At 41.0% G+C, this 26,237-nt stretch overlaps 1 protein-coding gene across 4 annotated transcripts in view; it reads right to left on the minus strand.

Annotated features, from left to right (window-relative positions):
- PDLIM7 (PDZ and LIM domain 7) overlaps positions 1 to 26,003 on the minus strand; it is a 94,313-nt gene extending 68,310 nt beyond the window's left edge. For 2 of the 4 annotated variants that reach the window (XR_011557991.1, XM_070738829.1), the window contains exons 1-2: positions 25,822 to 26,003; positions 16,074 to 16,180 (exon numbers count right to left, since the gene is read on the minus strand). Coding sequence is in view for 2 of the 4 variants with exons in the window: in XM_070738829.1 (XP_070594930.1) it covers positions 16,074 to 16,178 (105 nt within the window). In the remaining 2 variants the exon portion in view is untranslated. The remainder of the gene's footprint in view (positions 1 to 16,073; positions 16,181 to 25,821) is intronic. The other 2 variants (XR_011557992.1, XM_070738828.1) reach the window with 2 other exon arrangements.
- Positions 26,004 to 26,237: the final 234 nt, after the last annotated feature.

Consider the following 26,237-nt stretch of genomic DNA (forward strand, 5'->3'; position numbering starts at 1 on the left):
TATTCTATTTCTATTCTATTTCTATTCTATTTCTATTCTATTTCTATTCTATTTCTATTCTATTTCTATTCTATTTCTATTCTATTTCTATTCTATTTCTATTCTATTTCTATTCTATTTCTATTCTATTTCTATTCTATTTCTATTCTATTTCTATTCTATTTCTATTCTATTTCTATTCTATTTCTATTCTATTTCTATTCTATTTCTATTCTATTTCTATTCTATTTCTATTCTATTTCTATTCTATTTCTATTCTATTTCTATTCTATTTCTATTCTATTTCTATTCTATTTCTATTCTATTTCTATTCTATTTCTATTCTATTTCTATTCTATTTCTATTCTATTTCTATTCTATTTCTATTCTATTTCTATTCTATTTCTATTCTATTTCTATTCTATTTCTATTCTATTTCTATTCTATTTCTATTCTATTTCTATTCTATTTCTATTCTATTTCTATTCTATTTCTATTCTATTTCTATTCTATTTCTATTCTATTTCTATTCTATTTCTATTCTATTTCTATTCTATTTCTATTCTATTTCTATTCTATTTCTATTCTATTTCTATTCTATTTCTATTCTATTTCTATTCTATTTCTATTCTATTTCTATTCTATTTCTATTCTATTTCTATTCTATTTCTATTCTATTTCTATTCTATTTCTATTCTATTTCTATTCTATTTCTATTCTATTTCTATTCTATTTCTATTCTATTTCTATTCTATTTCTATTCTATTTCTATTCTATTTCTATTCTATTTCTATTCTATTTCTATTCTATTTCTATTCTATTTCTATTCTATTTCTATTCTATTTCTATTCTATTTCTATTCTATTTCTATTCTATTTCTATTCTATTTCTATTCTATTTCTATTCTATTTCTATTCTATTTCTATTCTATTTCTATTCTATTTCTATTCTATTTCTATTCTATTTCTATTCTATTTCTATTCTATTTCTATTCTATTTCTATTCTATTTCTATTCTATTTCTATTCTATTTCTATTCTATTTCTATTCTATTTCTATTCTATTTCTATTCTATTTCTATTCTATTTCTATTCTATTTCTATTCTATTTCTATTCTATTTCTATTCTATTTCTATTCTATTTCTATTCTATTTCTATTCTATTTCTATTCTATTTCTATTCTATTTCTATTCTATTTCTATTCTATTTCTATTCTATTTCTATTCTATTTCTATTCTATTTCTATTCTATTTCTATTCTATTTCTATTCTATTTCTATTCTATTTCTATTCTATTTCTATTCTATTTCTATTCTATTTCTATTCTATTTCTATTCTATTTCTATTCTATTTCTATTCTATTTCTATTCTATTTCTATTCTATTTCTATTCTATTTCTATTCTATTTCTATTCTATTTCTATTCTATTTCTATTCTATTTCTATTCTATTTCTATTCTATTTCTATTCTATTTCTATTCTATTTCTATTCTATTTCTATTCTATTTCTATTCTATTTCTATTCTATTTCTATTCTATTTCTATTCTATTTCTATTCTATTTCTATTCTATTTCTATTCTATTTCTATTCTATTTCTATTCTATTTCTATTCTATTTCTATTCTATTTCTATTCTATTTCTATTCTATTTCTATTCTATTTCTATTCTATTTCTATTCTATTTCTATTCTATTTCTATTCTATTTCTATTCTATTTCTATTCTATTTCTATTCTATTTCTATTCTATTTCTATTCTATTTCTATTCTATTTCTATTCTATTTCTATTCTATTTCTATTCTATTTCTATTCTATTTCTATTCTATTTCTATTCTATTTCTATTCTATTTCTATTCTATTTCTATTCTATTTCTATTCTATTTCTATTCTATTTCTATTCTATTTCTATTCTATTTCTATTCTATTTCTATTCTATTTCTATTCTATTTCTATTCTATTTCTATTCTATTTCTATTCTATTTCTATTCTATTTCTATTCTATTTCTATTCTATTTCTATTCTATTTCTATTCTATTTCTATTCTATTTCTATTCTATTTCTATTCTATTTCTATTCTATTTCTATTCTATTTCTATTCTATTTCTATTCTATTTCTATTCTATTTCTATTCTATTTCTATTCTATTTCTATTCTATTTCTATTCTATTTCTATTCTATTTCTATTCTATTTCTATTCTATTTCTATTCTATTTCTATTCTATTTCTATTCTATTTCTATTCTATTTCTATTCTATTTCTATTCTATTTCTATTCTATTTCTATTTCTATTCAAAGGACATGGAGGGTGTATAGGCCCACTACCCCAGGTGTTAAAGGGCAAAGAAAGAGCCTGCAGTGCTCAAAGCAAGAACCATGATCATCAAAGACCTGAAGCCAGGCAACCAGAGCTTATCAAGAACGCACTAACCTTCCATTTTCTGGCACAGTTGAATTCCCTCCCTCCTCCCCACTTCCTTCCTTCTTTACAGACCAAATAAGTCTACGAACTGCCCTCTCTTGGCTGTATACTCAATCAGGCTGGGCAGGAAGTTCAAGGCTCCAGGGTCTGCCCTATGGACAGGCAGTCTATTCCCAGGCATACATCATCGTTGAGGCCCCACAATCTCCACTCCAGAGCAAGCAGGCAGGTCATGTTCTTTTTATAAGCCAGAACTTCCCTGTTTCCTGCCTAGGTTGAGATTCTGGTCCTAAAGCCAGCTGCATCAGACAACACCTGGCTTTCGGCTTCCTTCCTTCCCTCTCCACCCTCTGGCCTTTCCTTTGGCAACTTTCTGCATTTCAGGCTTCTTCGATCCTTGACCTTCCCAAACAGGGATGACCTTCCCATTGGGGGGTCCCACGCCTGCTTGCTGCAACTGGCCTTGAAACAAGAGCCAAGACACTAAAACTGGCTCGGCATTCAAATATTTAGCTCTCCTGATGAACTGATGTGGAGCCCTCTGCTATCCTCCTATTACTAAAGTTTAAGCAGGGACGGTTAATATGATACATTTGCTTTTTAAGAATTGCACACGTGTATTGAAGCTCAGAGAAGGGCGGCTTATAAATCAAATAAATTAATTTATATTAAATCTTTACTGCTCTTATTTAGCGCTGCTTTCAGGCACTGGCATTTGCATTTTACAGATATAGGCATTCACAAGCATTCCAGGAATATTACTACTGGAGCCTTTTCCAGTTTAACATGCTTGTGTGTGCGTGTGTACTTGTTGGACATGCATTTGGGAAAGTAGGCCAGTCTTCCTCAACTGAACAGAATCATCCATCAAGTTCAATCTGGCCCAAAATTATATATTCAGTAATCAAAATGATATAGATGGGAAGTTTGGGGAAGAGGAACCAGGCCCTCGATGACAACAAAAATATCTGGCAGAAAGCTGATAGGCAGAGGGTGATTCTACTGCAGTGGTCTCATCTAATGCTGCAATCCCTTAATACAATTCCTCATGTTGTGGCGACCCCCAACCATAAGTCTAGCACCAATTGTCCCAACAAAGCTTTAAGCTGATTGGCTGGAGGGTCAAAGAGATACTTTCACTGTAAACGCCTGATTGGTCAGATTGTAAAAATATTTTCCAAGGTGCCAGAATAGAAGCTTTAGTTCCTAACACCATGAGAAAATTTGTCTTTTCCCATGGTGTTAGGCGAACCCTGTGAAACGATCATTGGACCCCCAAAGGGGTCCGGGCCACCAGGTTGAGAACCACTGCTCTATTGTCTTTCAGCACCTCATGTTCTGTCTCTCTTTCATCTTGATCAAAAAACTGATCCACCCCCCCCCATTACATTTACATGTCACTTTTATGACTTGGAGCAGTGTTTTTCAACAAGTGTGCCACGAGGCTTGGTCAGGTGTGCCGCGAAGCTCAGCAAGAGAGAGAAAGAGAGAAAGAAAGAAAGAGAGAGAGAGAGAAAGAGAGGCAGGGAAGGAGGGAGAGATAGAAAGAGCAAAAAAGAGAGGAAGGAAGAGAGAAAGAAAGAGGGATGGAGATTGAGAGGAAGGAAGGAAGAGAAAGAGGAAGAGAAATAGAGCGAATAGGAGGAAGAGAGAGAGAGAGAGAATTTTTTTATCCAAACTTTTTTTAGCTCCCCCTCTCCCCTCCCCCCGCTCAATGTGCCCCATAATTTTGTATATGTAAAAAATGTGCCGCAGCTCAAAAAAGGTTGAAAATCACTGACTTAGAGAGTTCACAGCATCTGACATGGATTTCAAACCTAGATATCCAACCCTGGAATAGATTATCTCTGCTTAATAGAACCAAACTCTAAGCTTGCAAACTTTCCCCTGTACAGTTCTGGTAGAATCAAACTTCAACAAGTTTTTTATGTATCTAACCAGGGTTTTCAGAAACCCCACCCTCATAAACAGCACTTCTGCACCCAGCTACCAAGCTAACCAGACAAACTGGGAAAATGTCCCATATAAGGCTGGGTACAGCACCTGGGGGAGACACCTCTTCCATCTGGCCAATGAACTTCATTGGAAAATGCCCACCTTGCTCCAGTCTTATTTAACAGCAAGGGGTGTATTTTTGTCCTGTTTTTCCATCTGACCTCAGCAGTCCTCCCTGGTTTTCAGAACTCAGCTTTGGGACAGCTGAACAAGATGGGCATAAATCATTCCATCTGCTTTTTTCCTGTCATCGGTCATTCCCTCATTCTCCTGGAAGGGCAGGGATCTGACATCTATGCCCCATGCAATATCACCATGGTTTAGGTGATTCTTCAAATAACCTTACTACAGCACATTTTCCCTGCTAGGCGAGAGGCACAAGAAAAAGCAGACCGCTGGGTATGATGAACAGAGTCAGGAACTTGAGGAATGGAATTCCTCCAGCTTCATACTCCTTGGCAAGTTGTACCAAGCTAGAAATATCAGAGCAAACATAAAAATCTTGGCCTTCCCCTGCTGTACATGAGTTGCAAGACCACTCTGACACCTTGCTGCAATAAAGAAACCAAAATATTTCATTTACTTGCCCGGTGAGTGACTCACACATCTTTCTACTTGCACACTTGAAACTATGCAAAAGTTGCAAGCTCATAATGACCTAAAGCAAGCAGGTAGCACAGAACAGTCATACATTCCATGAATAGATTCTGCTGTACTACAACTAGTTAATGTTTATTTAGTATCTACCCCACAGTGCAGAAACCAGACAGATGATAAACTCTATATTCCTGGGAGATAGTTTCTTCCATCTTTCAAGTTCAGTAGGATGTTCTAACCACATAGACAAAATGAGCTAGAAGACGTCTTGATTATTCGGTGTTCTACTATCTAGAATAAAAGGGCATCTCTGAATGCTCAGCCAAACTGTAGAGAAATCTATCCAACAAATAACAGCTCCCTCTATATTGGTCAATCATGTCTTTTCTTTTCATCCTTTTAAGAGACTTTTGTCCCCCCCCCCCCCAATGAATGAATGGATGAATGAGTGAATGCCTTTGTTCTGTATTTATAGAAGGCTCTATGGCAAGTCATATAGCTGCTGTAGGTTTCTCTATTTCTTCCTTGATAACTGCAGTAGCTAAGGATAGTATTAATGGGAATAGATCTGATCTGGCAATCAAGATCAGTTGATCTTGTTATGACATCCAGAAAGACATTAGATGATCTATAGGTAATAGAACCATTTGATTCTTAGGACATGGAACCCAGTTTTTAAACAAGAAGGGAGCAACGAGGAAGCCCAAACTTAAATCATCATATAATTACAGGCCTCAAAAGGCACTTTGAGACAGAATAAGAAATAAAACTAGCCTATATTTCTAAGGTGTTGTTGCATATAACCACATAAACCAGTATGAAACTGATCAGAGGCAGCATCCCCATGTATATATTGGTAGTTTTCAAGTAAAATGTAACTAAATTTTAAAAGTTATGTTTGTTTACTGTTTTAAGGTTTTATAGTTTAATTACTGATTTATTTTTTTTAAATGTAAAGATATCATGCTCTGAGCATTGTAGTTTGCTTATAAATCAAAGCTAAAGGAATACAAACCAGTATTATTCTCTAATAGGCTTTTGACAGGTCAAGAGGTTTACAAACTAGTCTACAATTGTCTAAATGTCAGAGAGTCACAGAAGAAACCTTGTGTATTACAACAGGAAAGTTTTTCTTTTAAAAAAAATTCATTGTGTATTCCTCCTCACTCCTATCTAAACACCAGACCTGGGGCTGATTCAGTTACATGACTTTGTCTGAGTTAGAAGTAAAGAACAAGTTAAGAGAACAAACCACCCAGTTCTAGTTCCCATCAGACACCACATAATTCACGTAGAAAGGATGAATTTAGCTAAAGTATAATGTAAAACTTAATTTCAGTCAAACTGGTCTATACTTGGGAGAAGAGGTGGTTTCCTCCCAGTTTGGACTGGTTCTATAGAACCGTTAGTAACTTGGCCTTGGTTGCTGGAACCGGAAGCAACGCAGGCCTGCCACGCTCCCGAGCTGGTTCTCTCAGCAGTGCCATCTTGCTTTTTTGCTTCTGCGCATGCGCAGAGCATCATTTCTGGGAAATGACGTTTGCACAAAACATGCACTTCAGTCGTGATGTGAACCAGTGGGAAAGGTAAATAGAACCCATCCCTACTTAGGAGCCTACACAAAAAGTTAGCCGAAGTGGCTTACATACCGTATTTTTCTGAGTATAAGATACACATTTTTCCTTCCTTAAAAAAAGGCTGAAAATTTGGGTTTTATACTCTGAATGTAGCTTTTTACAAAGCTTTTTTTTTCCAGCTCTAACTAGGTTCTAATGATCTTCCCAGCTCTTAGCTTGCAGTGTTACCACAGTTACTCTCTGTGAAGAATGTTTTCCAATCCCTAAGTCTGCAAAGACTTTTTTTTCATTCCTCTACTACTTGCTCCCAATGTTTCTTTCTAGCCCTAACAAGGCCTAACGATATTCCCAGCTCTTACCAGCTTGCAAGCTCTTTCATTGTTACTCTCTCCAAATGAAATTTTTCTTTTTAAGCCCTAACCAGGGGATAGAATAATGTGCTGAAGCTGACCAGGCTAAGGACGCTAGCCAGATGAATACCTGGTAGGCAGATTATTTTCCCTGTCTTCCTCCCCAAAAACTAAGGTGCGTCTTATTACTCTGAAAAATGTGGTAATACAAATCCACTCATAATATTTGAAACAGAATGCCTGCTCCAATAGCATGTCCCACCACCTCTCACTTCTTTCTCTATTACTTTTACCAATATTTGTGGAAAAGAAGCCCACGCACATAGCACAATTGGGTGGAGATGCACATAACTATCTCTTCCAAGAAAGACCCACATTCATCTTTGCAAAATCACTCACTAAAATATTAGAGAACTGCTTCTGCTTTTGGATGCATTGATATTCAAGATACTAGCTATACTGCCACAGGTGGATTTGATTTAAACCAAGTAGATTTAAATCATGATTTAATTCACTAGTAAAAAGGTTATCATTTAAATCAACTCAATTTAAACCATAGTTTTTAAAGAGCAACTGTCATCCCTATCCTCCACAGCACCTCTGACCCACCGTTGACTCACTGACAGTCCCAATATTGCAGAATACACAGCTTCATGCTACATAACCAAGCTCCATTTCATGCTGAATAAACTAAATTATTAATGTATCTTAAATTATTATTATTATTATTATTATTTATTAGATTTGTAGGTCGCCCCTCTCCGTAGAATAGGAAACTATCTTTAGATTCTTATTTCAAAAGGATTTTATTAGAACAAATGTGATTTTTTTAAAAAAAAAATCTGATTTAAGTTTAAAAACCCAATTTAAAATTTAAAAATCTGGTTTTTAATTTATTTTTTTTTAAATCAACAATTTTTACCCACCCTGACACAGTGGCCTTAATTAATCTACTCTTTCTCATCCTGGTGCCATTAACCACTTAATGGACAGGACAGGGGGAACTAAGAACTAAGGGGAAGGAAGTTCCCCAAGCATAATGCGTTAGTAAAGGCTCTGCTCTTCCACAAAGCCATCTCAGAACAGATGGGCTCTAGAAATCCATTTCTGTCGTCCTGAGCCAAGAATTCCTTAGAAGCAGGATTCCGAAAGGGAAAACAGTCTTCTGGGAACTCACTTCATTTTCAGACAGTAGTAACTGACTGCCATTCTATTCTATTCTATTCTATTCTATTCTATTCTGGGTAAATACAGTACTAAGAACTGGATATGGCTTATTTGAAAGATAATTATTCCCACATTAAACTTGAACCATCTTTCTGATCTTCAAGGATCATTCTTCAGAGTGCAAAGGACAAAAACATGTGAAAGGTATGCACAATCCTTCCCCACTTTATACTGATTGGAAACACCTATTCAATCTGGAAAAAATCTAACCCTGAATGAACATCTGGTCTTGGAATAGGACATGCTGCCCAAGAAGCACTACAGAAACCATAAGCTTAGAGAGCAGTCCCAAAAGAGGGCTCCTGATAGAACAGTTTTCTGTACATTTCCATCTTTAATTCCTCTCCCAAATTCCCATATCCTGTGAGCCATAGGAACAACATTGTGTCTACCAAACTAGCATTTGTAAAAAAAGCAAACCAGAAACAAAAAGAAGCTACAATATTTCTAAAATGTTACAGGGGGAATAAAATCATAAACAGTGGTATGAAGCTACAAAGTGTCAATTCCTCTTCACAATTTGGTTCTTAGATTAGAAGAATGCTCAGAATTCAGGAAAGCTAAATCTCATTTCTTCCAAACGAAAAGAATGACATCCATCAAGCCGAACAATATATGAACCACATCCTGGAATAGCCATCTTTAGGTTACAGATATTTCCCCATCTGCCATCTATATAATATACAATTTAGATGTTGCCATTCTGCTTCATTTTACAATAATAAAGCTGCTATTCTCTAGATTTAGACTCTAGAAACTTGTAAGTGACCACGTCTACTGAAAATTCTAAATATGGCAATCAGGCATTCCTGCACATGTGACCACGGATATCTTCAATATGTCACAAATCTTTTACTAGTATTTGAATGGGAGATGCAAATGCAATATCTATTTGTATTCCACTATTTATTTCCCATGCCAGAAGTTTCTGCATTTTGTACCCAGAGGTTTTTACATTGTCCTCTGCCCTATGTTTTAAATGTTATCATAGTTCGGGTATACTACAGCTATTAAGATCAGGGGTTTTAAAACTGTTTTAGCCCCAGAAGCTGGTTAAAGATATATTTTTCAGGCATCTCTAATCAAGAGGTAAAGCTGTAGTGTGCTTGCTTCAGGAGCAGATATACTAAAATTGTAATGATATAGGGACAATTAACATGGAGGACATGACCCTTTAAAACAAATTATATCACAAAAGTGATAGAATAGTGGTAAGGGAGCATGTTATTTTGTCCTTAGTCTCACAAAATCCTTCTCACATACTTTTTGTGATTCAGTCTGAGGCTCCTCAGGGAACGGCTGGAACTCTGCCAGCTCCATGCTCAGAGGGGGAGGACAAGGAACAGGAGGAGGAGGAGGACCAGGCAGACGGGGAGGAGGAATGTCAGGACGAGGAGGAGGGGGAACAGCCTGAGACCCCCGGGGGGGAGCTCTCCCCAGCGAGTAGCCTGGAGTCATTAGATGAGAACGCACAAGCCATCATAGATATGAGGCAGAGAAGGGCTGCACAAAGAAGGGGACAATTAGCCAGGTATTTCCATTCCTAATAGGCAACAGCTGGGTTTGGGTGTGGTTCTCCTCGGAAAGGTTGAAAAGGCAGGCCCGCCCTTCCTGTATTGTGGAGAGTTATCTTTTGGGAGTCCTGTGACCTTGCTTCGATCCTTGGCGTCTCTGATTCTGGCTTGTGGCCTCGAAGGCTGAAAACTTGGGGGAGGCGTGGGTTTTATTATCTACAGTGGTGTGTGTGCCAGCAAGAAGCCTGTTGTATTGTCTGGCCGTCGTGACTCTTCTGTGAAGCTTCACAGCATTCCAGTTTGTAAGAACAGTTTTTGTTATCTGTGTTTGTTTTCAAAGATATAAAATGACTTTGCTTTTTACCAGCGTGTCTGGATACTCTTTTTAGTTGGTGTTGGCGTCTGGGGGAACCCAGACAGAACACATACTTTCCGAATTTTATGGAACAAAGGTTTTACTGAACTACAATCAAACTCCTCACTAAGATCACACCGGCAATTCAGTTTTCTTTTGAAAGCAACAAGTTTCCCCTCTAATCTTTGAACAGCTCCACTGCCCCTTTCCTCAACCTGGTCCATGTAGTCATAGGGTATCCAGCTTGACTGAAAGGTCATCTTTCGGCATTTTTTCACCCAAACACCTTATTAATTTTTAACAGAAACAAATCCTAGCTTAATCATTCCTGATACGTCACAATGGACATATCTGCCCACCTCCTTCCGGTAGTTGCACAAATTTCCCTGTATTTATTAAGCAGAAAAGGAAATTAACATTTTTTTAAAAAGAGGAAGTATTGAAAAATGAGCACATCATTTTTGGAAGGACAAAAGTAAAGTGAGGCAACACTAGTGGAAATACGTTAATAGTGCCAGAATCAGCAACGAATCTTTGTACCATATTTCCCCCTGAAGCTTGCCAAAATAGACAGTATAGCTCTGCCAGAGTACAGGTCAGTGGTAGCCATCTGCCCTTGAGGAAGGAAGGAAGGGAGGGAGGGAGGGAGGGAGGGAGGAAGAAGGGAGGGAGGGAGGAAGAAGGGAGGGAGGGAGGAAGGAAGGAAGGAAGAAGGGAGGGAGGGAGGAGGGAGGGAGGAGGGAGGGAGGGTGGAAGGAAGGGAGGGAGGGAGGAAGAAGGGAGGGAGGAAGGAGGGAGGGAGGAAGAAAGAAGGGGGGAGGGAGGGGGGTGGAAGGAAGGGTGGGTGGAAGGAAGGAAGGAAGGAAGGAAGGAAGGAAGGAAGGAAGGAAGGAAGGAAGGAAGGAAGGAAGGAAGGAAGGAAGGAAGGAAGGCTATTCTTAGCCGTGATGCCTGCTGGCAAATGCCGCGAGCCACAACAGCGTAGGAAGGAACGTTTCCCCAAGGCCTGACCACTAAGGAAGGGCCCACCCTGCTTGCGAAAGGGATGGGCCGTTGTGGCATGCTAGGGCCAAAGAGTGGGGGCTGCAATTCTTGTCTGGTATGTTTGTGGGAGGCACTAACTGGGGTCTCGCCACAAAAAGGCTCTACTCTGTCTAGGCTGGGGCTTTGTTAAGAGATGGCGGTGAGCCAAGAGAAACCTTTTTCCAAAAGGAGAGAGCTATTCCCACTCCCTTTTATCCAAGCAGAAAACCCTCCTTAGCAGGAAAGCAGAGCTTCATTCCCTCGAGATGGGCTAGAACAACACTTTTTGCAGGAATAAGCCAAGCGGAAGAGTAAAAACAGGACTACCCCAGAAAGAGAGTGGGGCTCCGGAGGGCAGGCAAGAGGTACAAAAACAGAGTTTAAGAGCGGGTTTGCACGGGGAGGTGGTGCCTAGCTCTGGGAGACTTAGTGGTGCCCTTCTCCAGCCCTGAGGGCTTCTAGCTCATAAAGAAACCTTCTGCTTTGCCAAAGGGCTGCAGGCGTCAGCAGTGGCTGCATTCAGCATTCCTAGGCTTATAAGGCAATTCAAAGGAGAGGAGGGGAATTGTCTGCAAGCCATCCAGTGACAGCTTTGTAAGCAGCCAAATCAACCCCGAGAGGCACTTTCAGGTCAAGAATGATCCACGCTGGGCGACAGCTACCATGGCCCTCCAAGCCCAGAAAGAATGCCCAAGGTGCACTTAATAATGAACAATAGGAAAATACTGAGAAAAGGCCTGTGGATCCTAGGGGGTGGTTGTTTATTAATCTTAGCAATAAGGCAGGTTTCGTGGCACTTTGTTATTTTAGGGGTGGGGGGACGATGTCAGTCCGAGAAAGTACAGAGCCAGGGTGGAGCAGTGGTTAGAGTGCAGCACTGCAGGCTGCTTCAGCTAACTGCTAGCTGTAGTTCAGCAGTTCAGATCTCACCACTGACTCAAGATTGACTCAGATCTTCCATCCTTCCGAGGTGGGTAAAGTGAGGACCCAGATTGTTGGGGGGCATATGCTGATTCTGTAAACACTTAGAAGGCTGTAAAAGCATTATGAAGAGGCATAGAAGTCTAAATGCTATTGTTAAGTACACAGATAAATTTTCTTAGTAAAATTGGCATCCACCCCAGAGTTCTTAAAGAACTCAGATCTGTCATTGCTACCCCCCTGACTGATTTGTTTAACCAATCCCTGTTAACAGGAGATGTTCCTGAGGATTGGAGAATGGCCAGTGTTGTGCCTATCCACAAGAAGGGCAGTAGAGAAGAAGCTGGTAACTACAGGCCAGTTAGCTTGACATCAGTTGTAGTTAAAATGATGGAGACGCTACTCAAAAAGAGGATAAATCAGCATCTAAAAAACAATAACTTATTGGACCCAAATCAGCATGGCTTTACTGAAGGCAAATCGTGTCAGACTAATCTCATTGAGTTCTTTGACTATGTCACAAAGGTGTTGGATCAAGGTGGTGCCGTGGATATTGCCTATCTGGACTTCAGCAAAGCCTTTGATACGGTTCCACATAAAGAGCTGATAGATAAATTAGTGAAGATTGGAATTAATCCCTGGATAGTTCAGTGGATTTCAAGCTGGCTGAAGCATAGACATCAGAGAGTTATTGTTAATGGCGAGTATTCTGAGCAGAGACAGGTTACAAGCGGTGTGCCACAAGGGTCTGTTCTGGGTCCTATTCTTTTTAATATGTTTGTGAGTGACATAGGAGAAGGTTTGGTAGGGAAGGTTTACCTATTTGCTGATGACTCTAAAGTGTGCAATAGGGTTGATATTCCTGGAGGGGTCTGTAATATGGTAAATGATTTAGCGTTACTAGATAAATGGTCAAAGCAATGGAAACTGCAGTTTAATGTTTCCAAATGTAAAATAATGCACTTGGGGAAAAGGAATCCTAAATCTGAGTATTGCATTGGCAGTTCTGTGATAGCAAAAACTTCAGAAGAGAAGGATTTAGGGGTAGTGATTTCTGACAGTCTCAAAATGGGTGAGCAGTGTGGTCGGGCGGTAGGAAAGGCAAGCAGGATGCTTGGCTGCATAGCTAGAGGCATAACAAGCAGGAAGAGGGAGATTGTGATCCCCTTATATAGAGCGCTGGTGAGACCACATTTGGAATACTGTGTTCAGTTCTGGAGACCTCACCTACAAAAAGATATTGACAAAATTGAACGGGTCCAAAGACGGGCTACAAGAATGGTGGAAGGTCTTAAGTATAAAACGTATCAGGAAAGACTTAATGAACTCAATCTGTATAGTCTGGAAGACAGAAGGAAAAGGGGGGACATGATCGAAACATTTAAATATGTTAAAGGGTTAAATAGGGTTCAGGAGGGAAGTGTTTTTAACAGGAAAGTGAACACAAGAACAAGGGGACACAATCTGAAGTTAGTTGGGGGAAAGATCAAAGGCAACATGAGAAAATATTATTTTACTGAAAGAGTAGTAGATCCTTGGAACAAACTTCCAGCAGACGTGGTTGGTAAATCCACAGTAACCGAATTTAAACATGCCTGGGATAAACATATATCCATTGTAAGATAAAATACAGGAAATAGTAAAAGGGCAGACTAGATGGACCATGGGGTCTTTTTCTGCCGTCAGTCTTCTATGTTTCTATGTTTCTATGTTTCTAAATATATCATGAATGGCTCATCTTTGCTCTCTTCTCAGTAAACAAAGACACTGATTTGCCCAAAGTTACCCCACTGGCTTTATGTCTAAGGCAGGATTAGAACTCAGCGTCCCAATACCAATCTGGCCCTTCATGCATCCACTATTGCCTTATAAAGAGACAATTGTGATTCCTGCATTAGGCTTGAGAAGCTGAGGCATTTAAAAAGTGTTTGGAAACTTCAGATCGTGCAGAATGCAGCTGCAAGAGCTATCATGGGCCTTCCTAAATATGCCCATGTCACAGCAACACTCCGCAGTCTGCATTGGTTGCCAATTGGTTTCCGGTCACAATTCAAAGTGTTGGTTATTAACTATAAAGCCCTTCATGGCATCGGACTAGAATATCTCCGGGACCACCTTCTGCCGCACGAATCCCAGCGACCAGTTAGTTCCCATAGATTTGGCCTTCTCCAGGTCCCGTCGACTAAACAATGTCATTTGGCGGGACCCAGGGGAAGGGCCTTCTCTGTGGCCCTCTGGAACCAACTTCCCCCAGATATCAGATTTGCCCCCACCCTCCTTGCCTTTCGTAAGCTCCTTAAAACCCACCTCTGTCGTCAGGCATGGGGGAATTGACATTTCCCCCTCCCCCTAGGCTTATAGAATTTATGCATGGTATGCTAGTATGTATGATTGGTCTCTTAAATTGGGGTTTCTTTTTAAAATTAACTTAAATATCAGATTTGTTTATATTGTTTTATTAGTTGTTAGCCGCCCCAAGTCTGCACAGAGGGGCGGCATACAAATTTGATTAATAAATAAATAAAAATATATAGCTTAAAGCTGTTTTGCCGAATTACAGCTGTATCGGTATTTGAATTGAACAATTCCAAAACATGGTTCTTTGCAATCTCAAATTCCACTTGCAGCTCAGAAATGTTTCCATGATGATCGGTAATACCAGTCCCAGTCTATCTGCTTGGGAGCTTATATAAACAGAAAGGATTAGTATAAATAACCAATAAAATAAACGCCGGAGGGTGCCAGGTTAGTAAGACCTTATTTGTACTGCCTTGTGGCTTTTCTGCCCACAGACTCTCTTGCAGGAGAGTTAATCTCTAAGCTTTCTTGTAGAATGTGTCAAAAAAGAAAATGAACAGGGAAAGTGAAGGCGGCTCTGATATATTTCACTTTGGAGATGCAGAGACTGAGCTCAGAGTGAGTAATCTCCAAAAAGATCTGTGCATCTTATTCTTATCCTGCTACGAAACTCAGTCTTATTTTGCCTAAGTGGGAAGTCCTGAATTTGCAAAAGAGGACCTAAAAAAAGCCCAAACCCAACAGCTGGAAAGAAACAAGATTGATTAGGTACCAACAAATATCAGCTGCCAGTAATGTGTCAAACCGAAACTGCTGCCCTCTGGATCAACTAAATTACACATCTTGCCAACACATTTGGAACCGCAGGCATGTGTGTATTCATATTACCACAATCCCTTCCTGTACTGCTATCTCCACCTGGCCACATGGCAAGAGCTACTGCCACAGACTCAAAAATAGTGTGGGGGAGTTCCAAGACCCTGGTATCAAGTAACAGCCTAAACGCTGAGTTCCTTCTCATTACATCATGGGAGCAATCCAAACTGGCAGTTTCCTGAGGGAAGGGCCTTGCTCGGCTTGGCCAACAAAACACAAGCCCACAACTTGCTGTGAACATTTCAGCTTAAATGTTTGCAACCAAAATGAAGTAACGCAGCAATCGCAATGTCTCAATATCCTCTAGTGTGCATGGCAGAGAGAGAGAGAGAGAGAAATGAAGGAAGTTCCGTTAACAAGGCTTTATCAGTGGTTCTCAACCTTTCTAATGCCTGACCCCTTAATACAATTTCCTTGTGTTGCGGTGACCCCCAACCATAAGTCTAGCGTCAATTCTCCCAACAGAGCTTTAAGCTGATTGGTAAGAAGGTCAGAGGGACACCCCCACTGTAAACATCTGATTGGTCGGATTGTAATATTATGTTCCAAAGCGCCAGAATAGAAGCTTTAGTTCCTAACCCCATGGGAAATTTGTCTTTTTCCGTGGTCTTAGGTGACCCCCATGAAATGGTTGTTTGACCCCCAAAGGGGTCCCAACCCCCATGTTCCGGGTATAAAATTTTATTTTCTCCACCATAAAATAAAACAATATATAGTTATAAACACAACAACAATGCTTAAAAGCAATCATATATAAACTTTTCTTATTACTCACTCAATGGAGGCTCTTATCTCTCCTCATCTAAAAATTTCTATTAATTTTATACAACATTGTCAATTCTTAAAAATCTAAATAAAAATTCTTCCTCTCCATCTTACTATAAGAAGTTACATCAACGCAAAGACCTCCAGATTGAGAACCATGGCTTTACATGATGCTACTTACCCTGGAAATGGAGAGTGGCATATTGAAGTCCTTGCCACCTTGCAGCCTGAACCCCCATGGTGCTGGTCCATCCAGAAGAACCTTGTATGAGTCCATGTCACTCATTTCTAAGGGGTTAGAAAATACTAACTTAATAGTTACCCAAAACATTAGAAACAAGAAACATCAGGCCTGCAGGAGAGGGGTGGTGCCAAAAGGTGAGCGAATGATGGCATGTTGCAGAGCAAGATCTTAGAATTTTGCTATTTTATGCAAACAGCATTGCCCAATTGCTGCACTATTAAACTTCTTCCATTTGCTGCAGAGCTAGATTCACTCCCCACCCACTTCTTTACAGAAAACGCCCCCAAGCTTTGTTCATCCAAAAACATATTGGAAGCCTGTTAACAGGAGTCAAGGTACTTTTCTATCGAGTTGTATTTCCAATAGCCTTGATGCATCGGAGGTTCAGATATTTGGGGCCAATTTACATTGTGTTTTGATGTGCTTGTTTTATAATCCCCATCAATTTTGCCCAGGTTTTATTGAGTACCCAGAGCAGTTGTATAAACAAGACTTCTACATACCTAGGTACTAAATTTACTCCTGGACAAGAATAAATGGGAGACTAGACTTTTTTTTCTTTTTTAAAAGCAGGTTCACATGCATTTATTTAATTAAACAGAGAAGGAAAACAATAAAAAACAAAACAACAACATTGCAATAAATATATTCAAGGACTTCTCATACATGCATTCAGGTGATTATATACATGATTATCATATTTCATTAGAACTATATCTATGCAACTTCATAATTCCAAGTGACATCATGTCTTCAATTCATTCAGGGATTGGGGCCATAAATGATTGCTTCAACATGTGAAAAGGCAAGACTTTTAGAAATCAGAAAGCTACAGAAAATCCATTTTTGTTCCTCACCCACCACTTCTATGAGATAAGTATATAGTTCAAAAGAGTACTGATGATGACCAAACTATTTCAACCTGTCTTAACCTGTCTCAAAGTCAACTTAGTATGTGGAATGATACTTTCCACATACATAGCAATTTTAGGATAGAAAAATAGAGGGAAAAAATCTATTTTCTCCAACTTTCTCTACAAAGAGGGGCGGCATACAAATCTAATAAATAAATAAATAAATAAACAAACAACACTATTCCTTTGTAATGGGGCCCAATCAGGGTGAATGATCTAAGATCTACTGAAATTTTCAATAAATATGCAGTGGAAGTAATGTGCCAGTGTCTGGAGGCTGTTACGGTCTGGATGGGTGTCAACAGGCTCAAGTTCAACCCCAACAAGAAGGAGTGGCTGTGGGTTCTGCCTCCCAAGGACAATTCCATCTGTCCATCCATCACTCGGAGGGGGGGGTGACTTTTGGCCCCCTCAGAGAGGGTTCACAACTTGGGTGTCCTCCTCAATCCACAGCTGACTTTAGAACATCATCTTTTGGCTGTGGTGAGGGGGGGTGTTTGCCCAGGTTCACCCGGTGCACCAGTTGCAGCCCTTTTGGGACAGGGAGTCTCTACCTGCAGTCACTCATGCCTTTATCACCTGGATATTGGACTATTGCAATGCTCTCTACATAGGGCTACCTTTGAAAAACGTTTGGAAACTACAAATTGTGCAAAATGCAGCCACGCAAGCGCTCATGGGCCTTCCTCGTCATGCCCATGTTTCTCCAGCACTCCGCGGACTACATTGGCTGCCGATTGGTTTCCAAATGCAATGCAAAGTGTTGGTAATGACCTATAAAGCCCTACATGGTATTAGGCCAGATTACTTGTGGGACCGCCTTCTGCCACATGAATCCCAGCGACCGGTTAGGTCCCAGAGTCAGCCTTCTCCAGGTCCCGTCAACTAGACAATGTCAATTGGCATGGCCTAGGGGAAGAGCCTTCTCGGGGGGGGGGGGGGCTCTGGAATCAGCTCCCCCTAGAGATTCTTACTGCCCCCACCCTCCTTGCCTTGAAATTGTATAGGGCAGTCATGGCAAACTTTTTCTCGAGTGCCAAAAGCATGCCCACACCCATAATCCAATGCCCCCCACATGCCCTGCCCTCTGCACCTGTGCCCACAACACCTCCTGTTCATGCATCCAAACCTCCCCAGTTCCCGACTTCAGAGGGGCCCTGTAGGCCCCTGGGGAGGGCAAAAATGGCCTTCTCTGCCCCCACCCCCAACCAAGAAGTCAGATATGGCAGTGTTTCCCAACCTAGGCAACTTGAAGATATTTGGATTTTAACTCCCAGAATTCCCCAGCCAGCGAAGGCTGGCTGGGGAATTCTGGGAGTTGAAGTCCAGATATCTTCAAGTTGCCAAGGTTGGGAAACACTAAGATATGGTACATTTCCTGACTTACAGTGGGCCCATTAGGACTGTTTTTCACCCTCCTCAGCTTCATAGGCTTCCCTGGAGCCTGGGGAGAGTGAAAACAGCCTCCGTGGCCCCCCCAGAGGCCTCCTAGGAGCCAAAAAGGCCCTCCCAGAGCCTCTGTGCAAACCCAAAATCAAGCACTGGAGCTGAGCTAGAGCAACGGCTGGCGTGCCACTGGTGGCCCGCATGCCATAAGTTCACTCTCACAGGTATAGGGTCTCCCACCTGAGCCAGGAGGTTGGACTAGAAGGCCTCCTAAGTCTCTTCCAGCTCTATTCCAATTGATACAAACTAGTACTAAGATCCAAAAACCGTCCTTAATCACGTTCTGCACTCCTATGAAACCAGGTTGCAACGCCTTGGTCTCTTCAGCCTTGAAAGACGGCTTTTAAGGGGTGACTTGATCGAAGTGTATAAAATCCTGCATGTGATAGAAAAGGTGGATAGAGAAAAATTCTTTTCTCCATCACACAATACTAGGACAAGGGGGCCCTCCCTAAAGCTCATAGGTAAGAAAGTGAGGACAAATCAAGGGAAATATTTCTTCAACCAGAGGGTCGTTGGTTTATGGAATTCACTTCCAGAAGAGGTTGTGACAGCTGTCAACCTGGATAGCTTCAAGGCAGGATTAGACAGATTCATGGATGCCAAGTGGTTATTGAAACGGATGTCCATGTGCCGCCTCTGTGTTGGTTGAGGCAGGCAGGATTCCTTTGGGTCCCATTTGTTGGAGGTCAAGGGAAAGGGAGGGTCCCGCCTTCTCTTTCTGCTCAAGATCCCCATGGACAATTGGTGGACCACCGTGTGACACAGAATGCTGGACTCGATGGGCTTTGGCGTGATTCAGCATGGCTCTTCTTATGTTCTATAACTGGAAAGGAAATACCTGATACAAATACTATTCTAGCAAGATAGGAAACAGGGGGGGGGGGGAGTGTTCTCCTGCTATGGGTAAGACAACTGGCCAGAGTTGGGAAGTTCCAGACACTCCTGAACCCCTGTACCCCTATGTAGCATGGTAATGCTAAGAGCTTTTGTTCAAATGATGACTGGAGGACCACAGATTCCTCAATTTAGCAAGCTGCTGGGTGGCAAATAAAGTCAGCAATTGGCAATTCCTAGATGTTGAGGAAGAGACATCTTCTCTCAGACATGGCTGTCCCCTATCTCCTTACAACAGGGGTAGGGAACGTTGGCTCTTCTGTGACTTGTGGACTTCAACTCCCAGAATTCCTGAGCTAGCATGATTGGCTCAGGAATTCTGGGAGTTGAAGTCCACAAGTCATAGAAGAGCCAACGTTCCCTACCCCTGCCTTACAATATAAGATGATTAAAATCCCCTCCCTGTACAGTAAGCAGGAAAGGTTTCCTCTGCACACAAAAGCCCTTCCTTCGCCTCCTCCGTTTCCCACAGGCGGTGCGTTGTCTATATAAGGCAAGCATTACTGTCATGTTCCAAGGCTTGCTCATCGCGAGCACTCACTGGGAACGCTTCCAAGTGTCAACTTCATTCTTACTTGATCTAACAGAAGTCGGGACAAATCAGAAGGAAAAATGAAAAATGTACTCCTTACCACTCAAAACATTTTCTTTCTTTTAATGCAGGCAGCATATGGTGAAGACAAATTTCGGAGGGGGGCAGTATACTGACCCCCCACCCACCACTCCCTGAGAAAAAAAAACCTCTAGTGGCAGCAGCATTCAATCTTGAACCATCCTTCCCTTTGCAGCCTTGGGGTGCTTCAGCTTGGAACATTTCCAAGAACGTAATGCCTTCTCTCCTTGGGAATCGCAGAGGAAACACCCTTTGCTGGAAGAATCTGAGAGCCTACGTTTCTCCCACCTCCTCCCAAACCTGAGTCGGCAAAACATGCCTGGGCGAGCAGGAGGAATGCCTTATGCCTCAGAACAAGAGCTCACTCATCAGCTATTTCACTGCCTGGTGGAAGGTTTCTACAGCATCCTCAGACTCACCAGAGCATCCACAGCCAAGAGGACCAGGGTGAAGAGTGGTAGCATCCTGTGTTACTCAGCATTTGCAGTCTCAGGCTACGTCTGCGTTGCTCAACCTTGGCAGCTTTAAGATGTCTGGACTTCAAGTCCCAGAATTCCCCAGACAGTATGTTGCCTGGGCGTGGAAATCCAGCTACCTTAAAGTTGCGAAACACTGAAGTATACAAACTAGCCCTTTTTAGGTATTGGGTCCTTGGTGCTCTCTGAATTTGACTGTTTTCTTGCAGATGTTTCATTGCCAACTAAGTAACATCATCAGTTCAAATAAGGGAGTGGGGTTTGCTCTAATTTTATATGCTAGGGGCTTGTCCTGTCACTGTTTGTGGGAGTGGACTTGGTGGTTCCTTGATTGGACTTTTATTATTATTATTTATTTATTAGTTTATTTATTAGATTTGTATGCCACCCCTCTCCGCAGACTCGGGGCGGCTAACAACAATAAAAAGACAACGTAAACAAATCTAATATTAAAAAAACTAAAAAACCCAATTTAAGAGATCAGTCATACATACAGTCATACCATACATAAATCTTATAAGCCTAGGGGAAGGGAATATTTCATATTCTCATATTTTGTTTATTGATAGCTTGTTTGTCTGAGTTGGTAGTTTTTTTAAAGGAGTATTGTTTGCTTTTGTAGTTTGTTTGTTTATTTGTTTGTTTGATTGATTGATTTTTATGCCACCCTTCTCCTTAGACTCAGGGCGGCTTACAACATGTTAGCAAGGTGAATCTTCAGAAAAAAGAAACACTCTCTCTAAATGCGGGGGAACACTAGTCTGCAGAGACAGGTTTTCATAGTCAAATTTCTGCCATATTACCATAATCTCTATGATTTTCTCGGCAGTGACCGAAGGCAATGTGTCAGTTGGATAGGGTAACATACCTACACACACCAACAGTCACTACTAGGATTTGCCTGCTGAAAAGGAGATAGGAATCACAAACCCGCCTTCCCTTAAAGCACTCTGGCATTTTTTAAGAATAACAAATGTATTTGTTTACATAAATCAGAAATCACTTCATTGTGTTATTCTAAACAGGCATAGGTATCCATCCTAGCTGGGAGGAAGGTGTGAAGTAATTAGATTAGCATTAAGGTTGAAATGAAGAAATTATATTCAAGCAGTCTTAACAATTTCTTAGGAGCTGATAGGCACATTTGAAATTTTGTGTACGTTACTAGTGTTTTCCCAAGATGGCTGCCCTGATATGCATATCCAACCATAAAACAATTCATTTATCAAAAAGTAAAGTGACAATTTTACTTCCACAATCTCATCCTCAAATGGATGCTTCCCACAAACCAATTTATTTTTGACCTTTTTTTTGAGCTACTTATTATAAAGAAGAAGGGGCTGTAACCAGCCACCATTTTTATTTTCTATCTATGTGGTCTTTAGTAAGCAAAAATACAGTAATGCTAAAGCAATTATGGACGTGCTATAGACACAAGAATCTATGGGAGAACAAATTGTGAGAGAGGTGTCGTATCATCATGCAAATTATACGATTGATACACCTCACAAGACCTCATGATGCAAGCACAGAATTTTGTCTGCGATATTATTTTGACACAGGTTAACATTTTGGCGTCACAGTGGCTTACAATAGATACGTTTAATTTTAATTATATATCTTGATATTGTCAGCCACTTGGAATGGATGGCCATAATACATGCTGGTACACTACTTCACTATGGCTGAACAGCAATAGTGCTCCATAGTGTTTTACAGCAGTGTTTCCCAACCTTGGTAACTTGAAGATATCTGGACTTCAACTCCCAGAATTCCCCAGCCAGCATTCGCTGGCTGGGGAATTCTGGGAGTTGAAGTCCAAATATCTTCAAGTTACCAAGGTTGGGAAACACTGCTTTACAGAATTCACTGAGAAGTTCACAATGTCAGCGTTTTGCTCCCAACAATCTGGATCCTCATTTTACTGACCTCAGGGGGATGGAAGACCCGGTCAATCTTCAACCAGTCAGGACTGAACTTCAAGCTGTGTCCCCCTATAACCTTCCCAAATGTCCTAAGCCATCGAAAGGTTGCCCATTCCTGTGCAGATTTAAATCTAGAATCTTTCGAAAACTTAAAGTCGGGCAAAGCAGAGTAACTGACAGGCATGAAGGATTTTCCAATATAAGAAAATATCTGGTTACTGTGGACTGGACTGTGGAATTTTTAGTGGTCTCTGAGCTTGGTTGTTTCATTGAACAAATATTTCATTGCCCAAATATGACTTGCATTGATGATGTTACCTAGTTAGGTAATAAAACATCTAAAAGCAAACAACCACGCTGAAAGAGCACCACGAGCTCCACCAAGGAAGTTGACCATTAGCATAGCATCTACGGGTAACCACTCTGACAAGGAAATGGTAACACACATACCAACATCATGAGATAAACTCTGTCCCATCAGACATATAGTACATAAATAAGTCAGAGAGTTCATTTCATGAGGTCAGTCGCACATTACATCACTTGCTTCGCTTCCCCTTCTCGATCCCCATTAGAACCCTTAATAGATCAAAGGATCCTAAAGCAGAATACAAATCTAAAACTGGAAAGCAAATCAAACCACAGACAGGCATTAACTAAAAAGCAGGGAATAAGGAGAGGCTTCTGCCAATCTGAAGTTAGTTGGGGGAAAGATCAAAAGCAACATGAGAAAATATTATTTTACTGAAAGAGTAGTAGATCCTTGGAACAAACTTCCAGCAGACGTGGTTGGTAAATCCACAGTAACTGAATTTAAACATGCCTGGGATAAACATATATCCACCCTAAGATAAAATACAGGAAATACACTAGTAGAAGGGCAGACTAGATGGACCATGAGGTCTTTTTCTGCCATCAGTCTTCTATGTTTCTATGTTTCTATGCCTTGAAGCAGAAGAGAATGATAAAATTACTCAAGCACTACTGTATTGTTTTGAAAGTAAAATCACTCAGCAATGCTGCAGTCGTGTGCTTGTAAAAAAAAAGGCAGATACTTTTCCAGATATTTACCAGCACTCTAGGAAAAGTCTATTGAATTTTAGTTTTTAATAAATACCCCTTGCAAAGTTTAATATAAAAACACTCCATTGTAATAAAACGTTTAGAAGTAGAAAAGAAATATCCCTTCCTACTTTCACCCTTCACTTGGGAAATGAAAACATATCTTATTTCATTGCCTAGCTGAGAGTGACCCAATGGATTTTTGTTTGTTTCGCACATAAATCTCTCAACTTCAAGGGGGCAAGTTCTGTCCCAGGAGACCGCATGTTTAAAATCCCTAATGCTGGCAAACTCAGGACTTTCAACTTTTCAGAGTTAGGTCACTTTGGAATGGAGGGCAATGGAAGACATGGAGAATGACAAGGATTTCTCCTTCTTTCACCCTGCACTTCTTCTCCAGAAAGAGTTTATTCGTTATGTGGATTCAGCTGGCAATTCTCCCAAATTGGAAAAAAAGTAGATGAGCAATAGCCAGGGAGTATTAATCCCAACCCCATCCCCCTTTGGGTATCTTTTTCCTCACTATTCTTGCTGTTTGAGATAAATGACTTGCGCAATAGTCCTGATCAACCATCCTTTCCTTAAAATTAAGTAATTTTGACACATAGGAACTAAACTTTCTTTTGGTGGGACATCCCTTCACATCACAAGCTGATGTCAGAGAGTAAGAAACACACATATATGATATGATAACATCTGAGCTTCGTTGTTTCATTGAACAGAATATTTTCTTTAAGCTATCCAACAAGAACTCCACTAAATAAGAACAAAATATCATTTTTTTAAGAATCCCGTTTTCTCCATCCTGGGCAAATGTTTCTAAAACTCCATTAAAGAACAACTAGGATTCTCTCTCCCACTGTCTTGTTTTCAAGACAGTTTTGAAAACAAGACAGTAAGTCTCTATAACTGTCTTGTAATAGAGCCCCCTCCACATGTTTGTATGGAGGAAGCTCCACATCACAAGATCCCTTCCAAATCTATTCACAATCAGGTTTTATTTTTTAAAGTCCCAGAGTTAAAATGTCAGAGAAGTGCAATGCTTCACCATCTTAATAGCCACCCAGTCTCAGACCCACTACAAAAAAGCCACACTATTCACAGCTCACCTGGGTTCTCCTAAATATGCTGCTCAAAAAAATAAAGGGACTGCTTAAGCAACACAATATAACTCCGAGTAAATCAAACTTCTGTGAAATCAAACTGTCCACTTAGGAAGCAACACTGATTGACAACCAATTTCACATGCTGTTCTGCAAATGGAATAGTTGTGCAAATGAAATATTCAATCAGAATATTTCATTCATTCAGATCTAGGATGTGTTATTTGAGTGTTCCCTTTACTTTTCTGAGCAGTTGATCATTGAATCCTTTGGGAGTTGGCCAGCATATAAATTAATAAATATACTACCATATTAAGTTGAGCTCGAAAATACCATATAATTATTATTGATGATGATGATAATGATAATGATAATAAAAATAATAATAAAATAATAATAATTTATTAGACTTGTATGCCGCCCCTCTCCAAAGACTCGGGCAGCTATCTATAAATGATAACACTGAAAAGTCCATTTGCTATAGGAGGCAACCTGTGACAGGATACTACTGCACAGAGATTTCCCCACCTTGGGACAGCCCGGATGCAAAATGGGTAACTAAACTCCCATCATCCACACCCAATGGTATCTTTCGCTGGGGCGAGGGATGCAGTCCAAACAGACCGGAATAGCAAAATCCAGGGACGGTTAACGTTCAATGTGAAAAGCCCGATCCCACTTTTCTCCTTCGGCCGCAGCGGAAACCCCACAAGCCCCCGTTGAGAGGAAGAGCTTTCCGTTGTCGGCAGTCCGTTCGACTCCCCAGAAAACGGGGCGTTCCGATCTGACACAGGAAGCCGGGGAAAGCCGGTAACATCCAAGGAGCTTTAAAAAGGCTCCTGCCCGTCGCTGCAGGCGCCACACGGGCCGCGCAAAAAACAAAACCCCACACACCACAACCCACCCCCGGACGGAGTCGTCGCAGCAACCTGGAGGCTTTACGCGCGCTTTGCAATCAGCTCCGGCCCTCGGCGGCTAAGAGAGAAACGGGGCTGGCGGGGCGTTACTCGGCGTCCCGGCTCTTTCCACCTCCGGGACACGCGGGGTGGGGAAAGGAGGCGCGAGAAAGCCCAGGACCCACCGCCGTTTTGCTCAAGGACGGTCGCTTTACACCGCCACGGACTTACGACGGAGATACACAAGTCACGCCTAGGCACTTAGTTCAGCGGCGGGTCTCTTTCCTCCCCCCCCCCGCGAGAAAAGGCCAAAATGTACCGCCTTCCCTCCCCCGTTCAACGGGGCTACCTACCTTGCAGGGCCCGCGCGCGGCACTCTCCCGCCTGGCCTCACACACGGAGGGGGTTCACCCACCACACGCTCCGGCGCGCTCGCCGCCGCCGCGCAGACGCGAGCGAGCCTTTATATATACATATACCTCGCGCTCCTCTCCGGCCGGGATAAGAAGAGCCCCGCCTCTCGCCGCGTTTCAGCAAAGCGTCTTTGGGGAAGGAGGGCGCATGCGCGGCGGGGGGGGGAGCCAGCGCCTCCTCGGCCCGAAGGCTCCCCCTGGAGTCGCCGCTGGGGGTGATGTCGCCGGGGAGGGCGCGGCCGCGGGGGACTTCCAAGACTTGGCGACTATGGGACCGGATAAGCAAGAAAGGCGATCCCGTTTGGTGGGGAGGAGGGACGCGCCCCTTTTTGACATTGGGCTGCCCTAAGCCGGGT

The sequence above is a fragment of the Erythrolamprus reginae genome, chromosome 2 (genome assembly GCF_031021105.1).
Source record: "Erythrolamprus reginae isolate rEryReg1 chromosome 2, rEryReg1.hap1, whole genome shotgun sequence".
Lineage (NCBI taxonomy): Eukaryota > Metazoa > Chordata > Lepidosauria > Squamata > Dipsadidae > Erythrolamprus > Erythrolamprus reginae.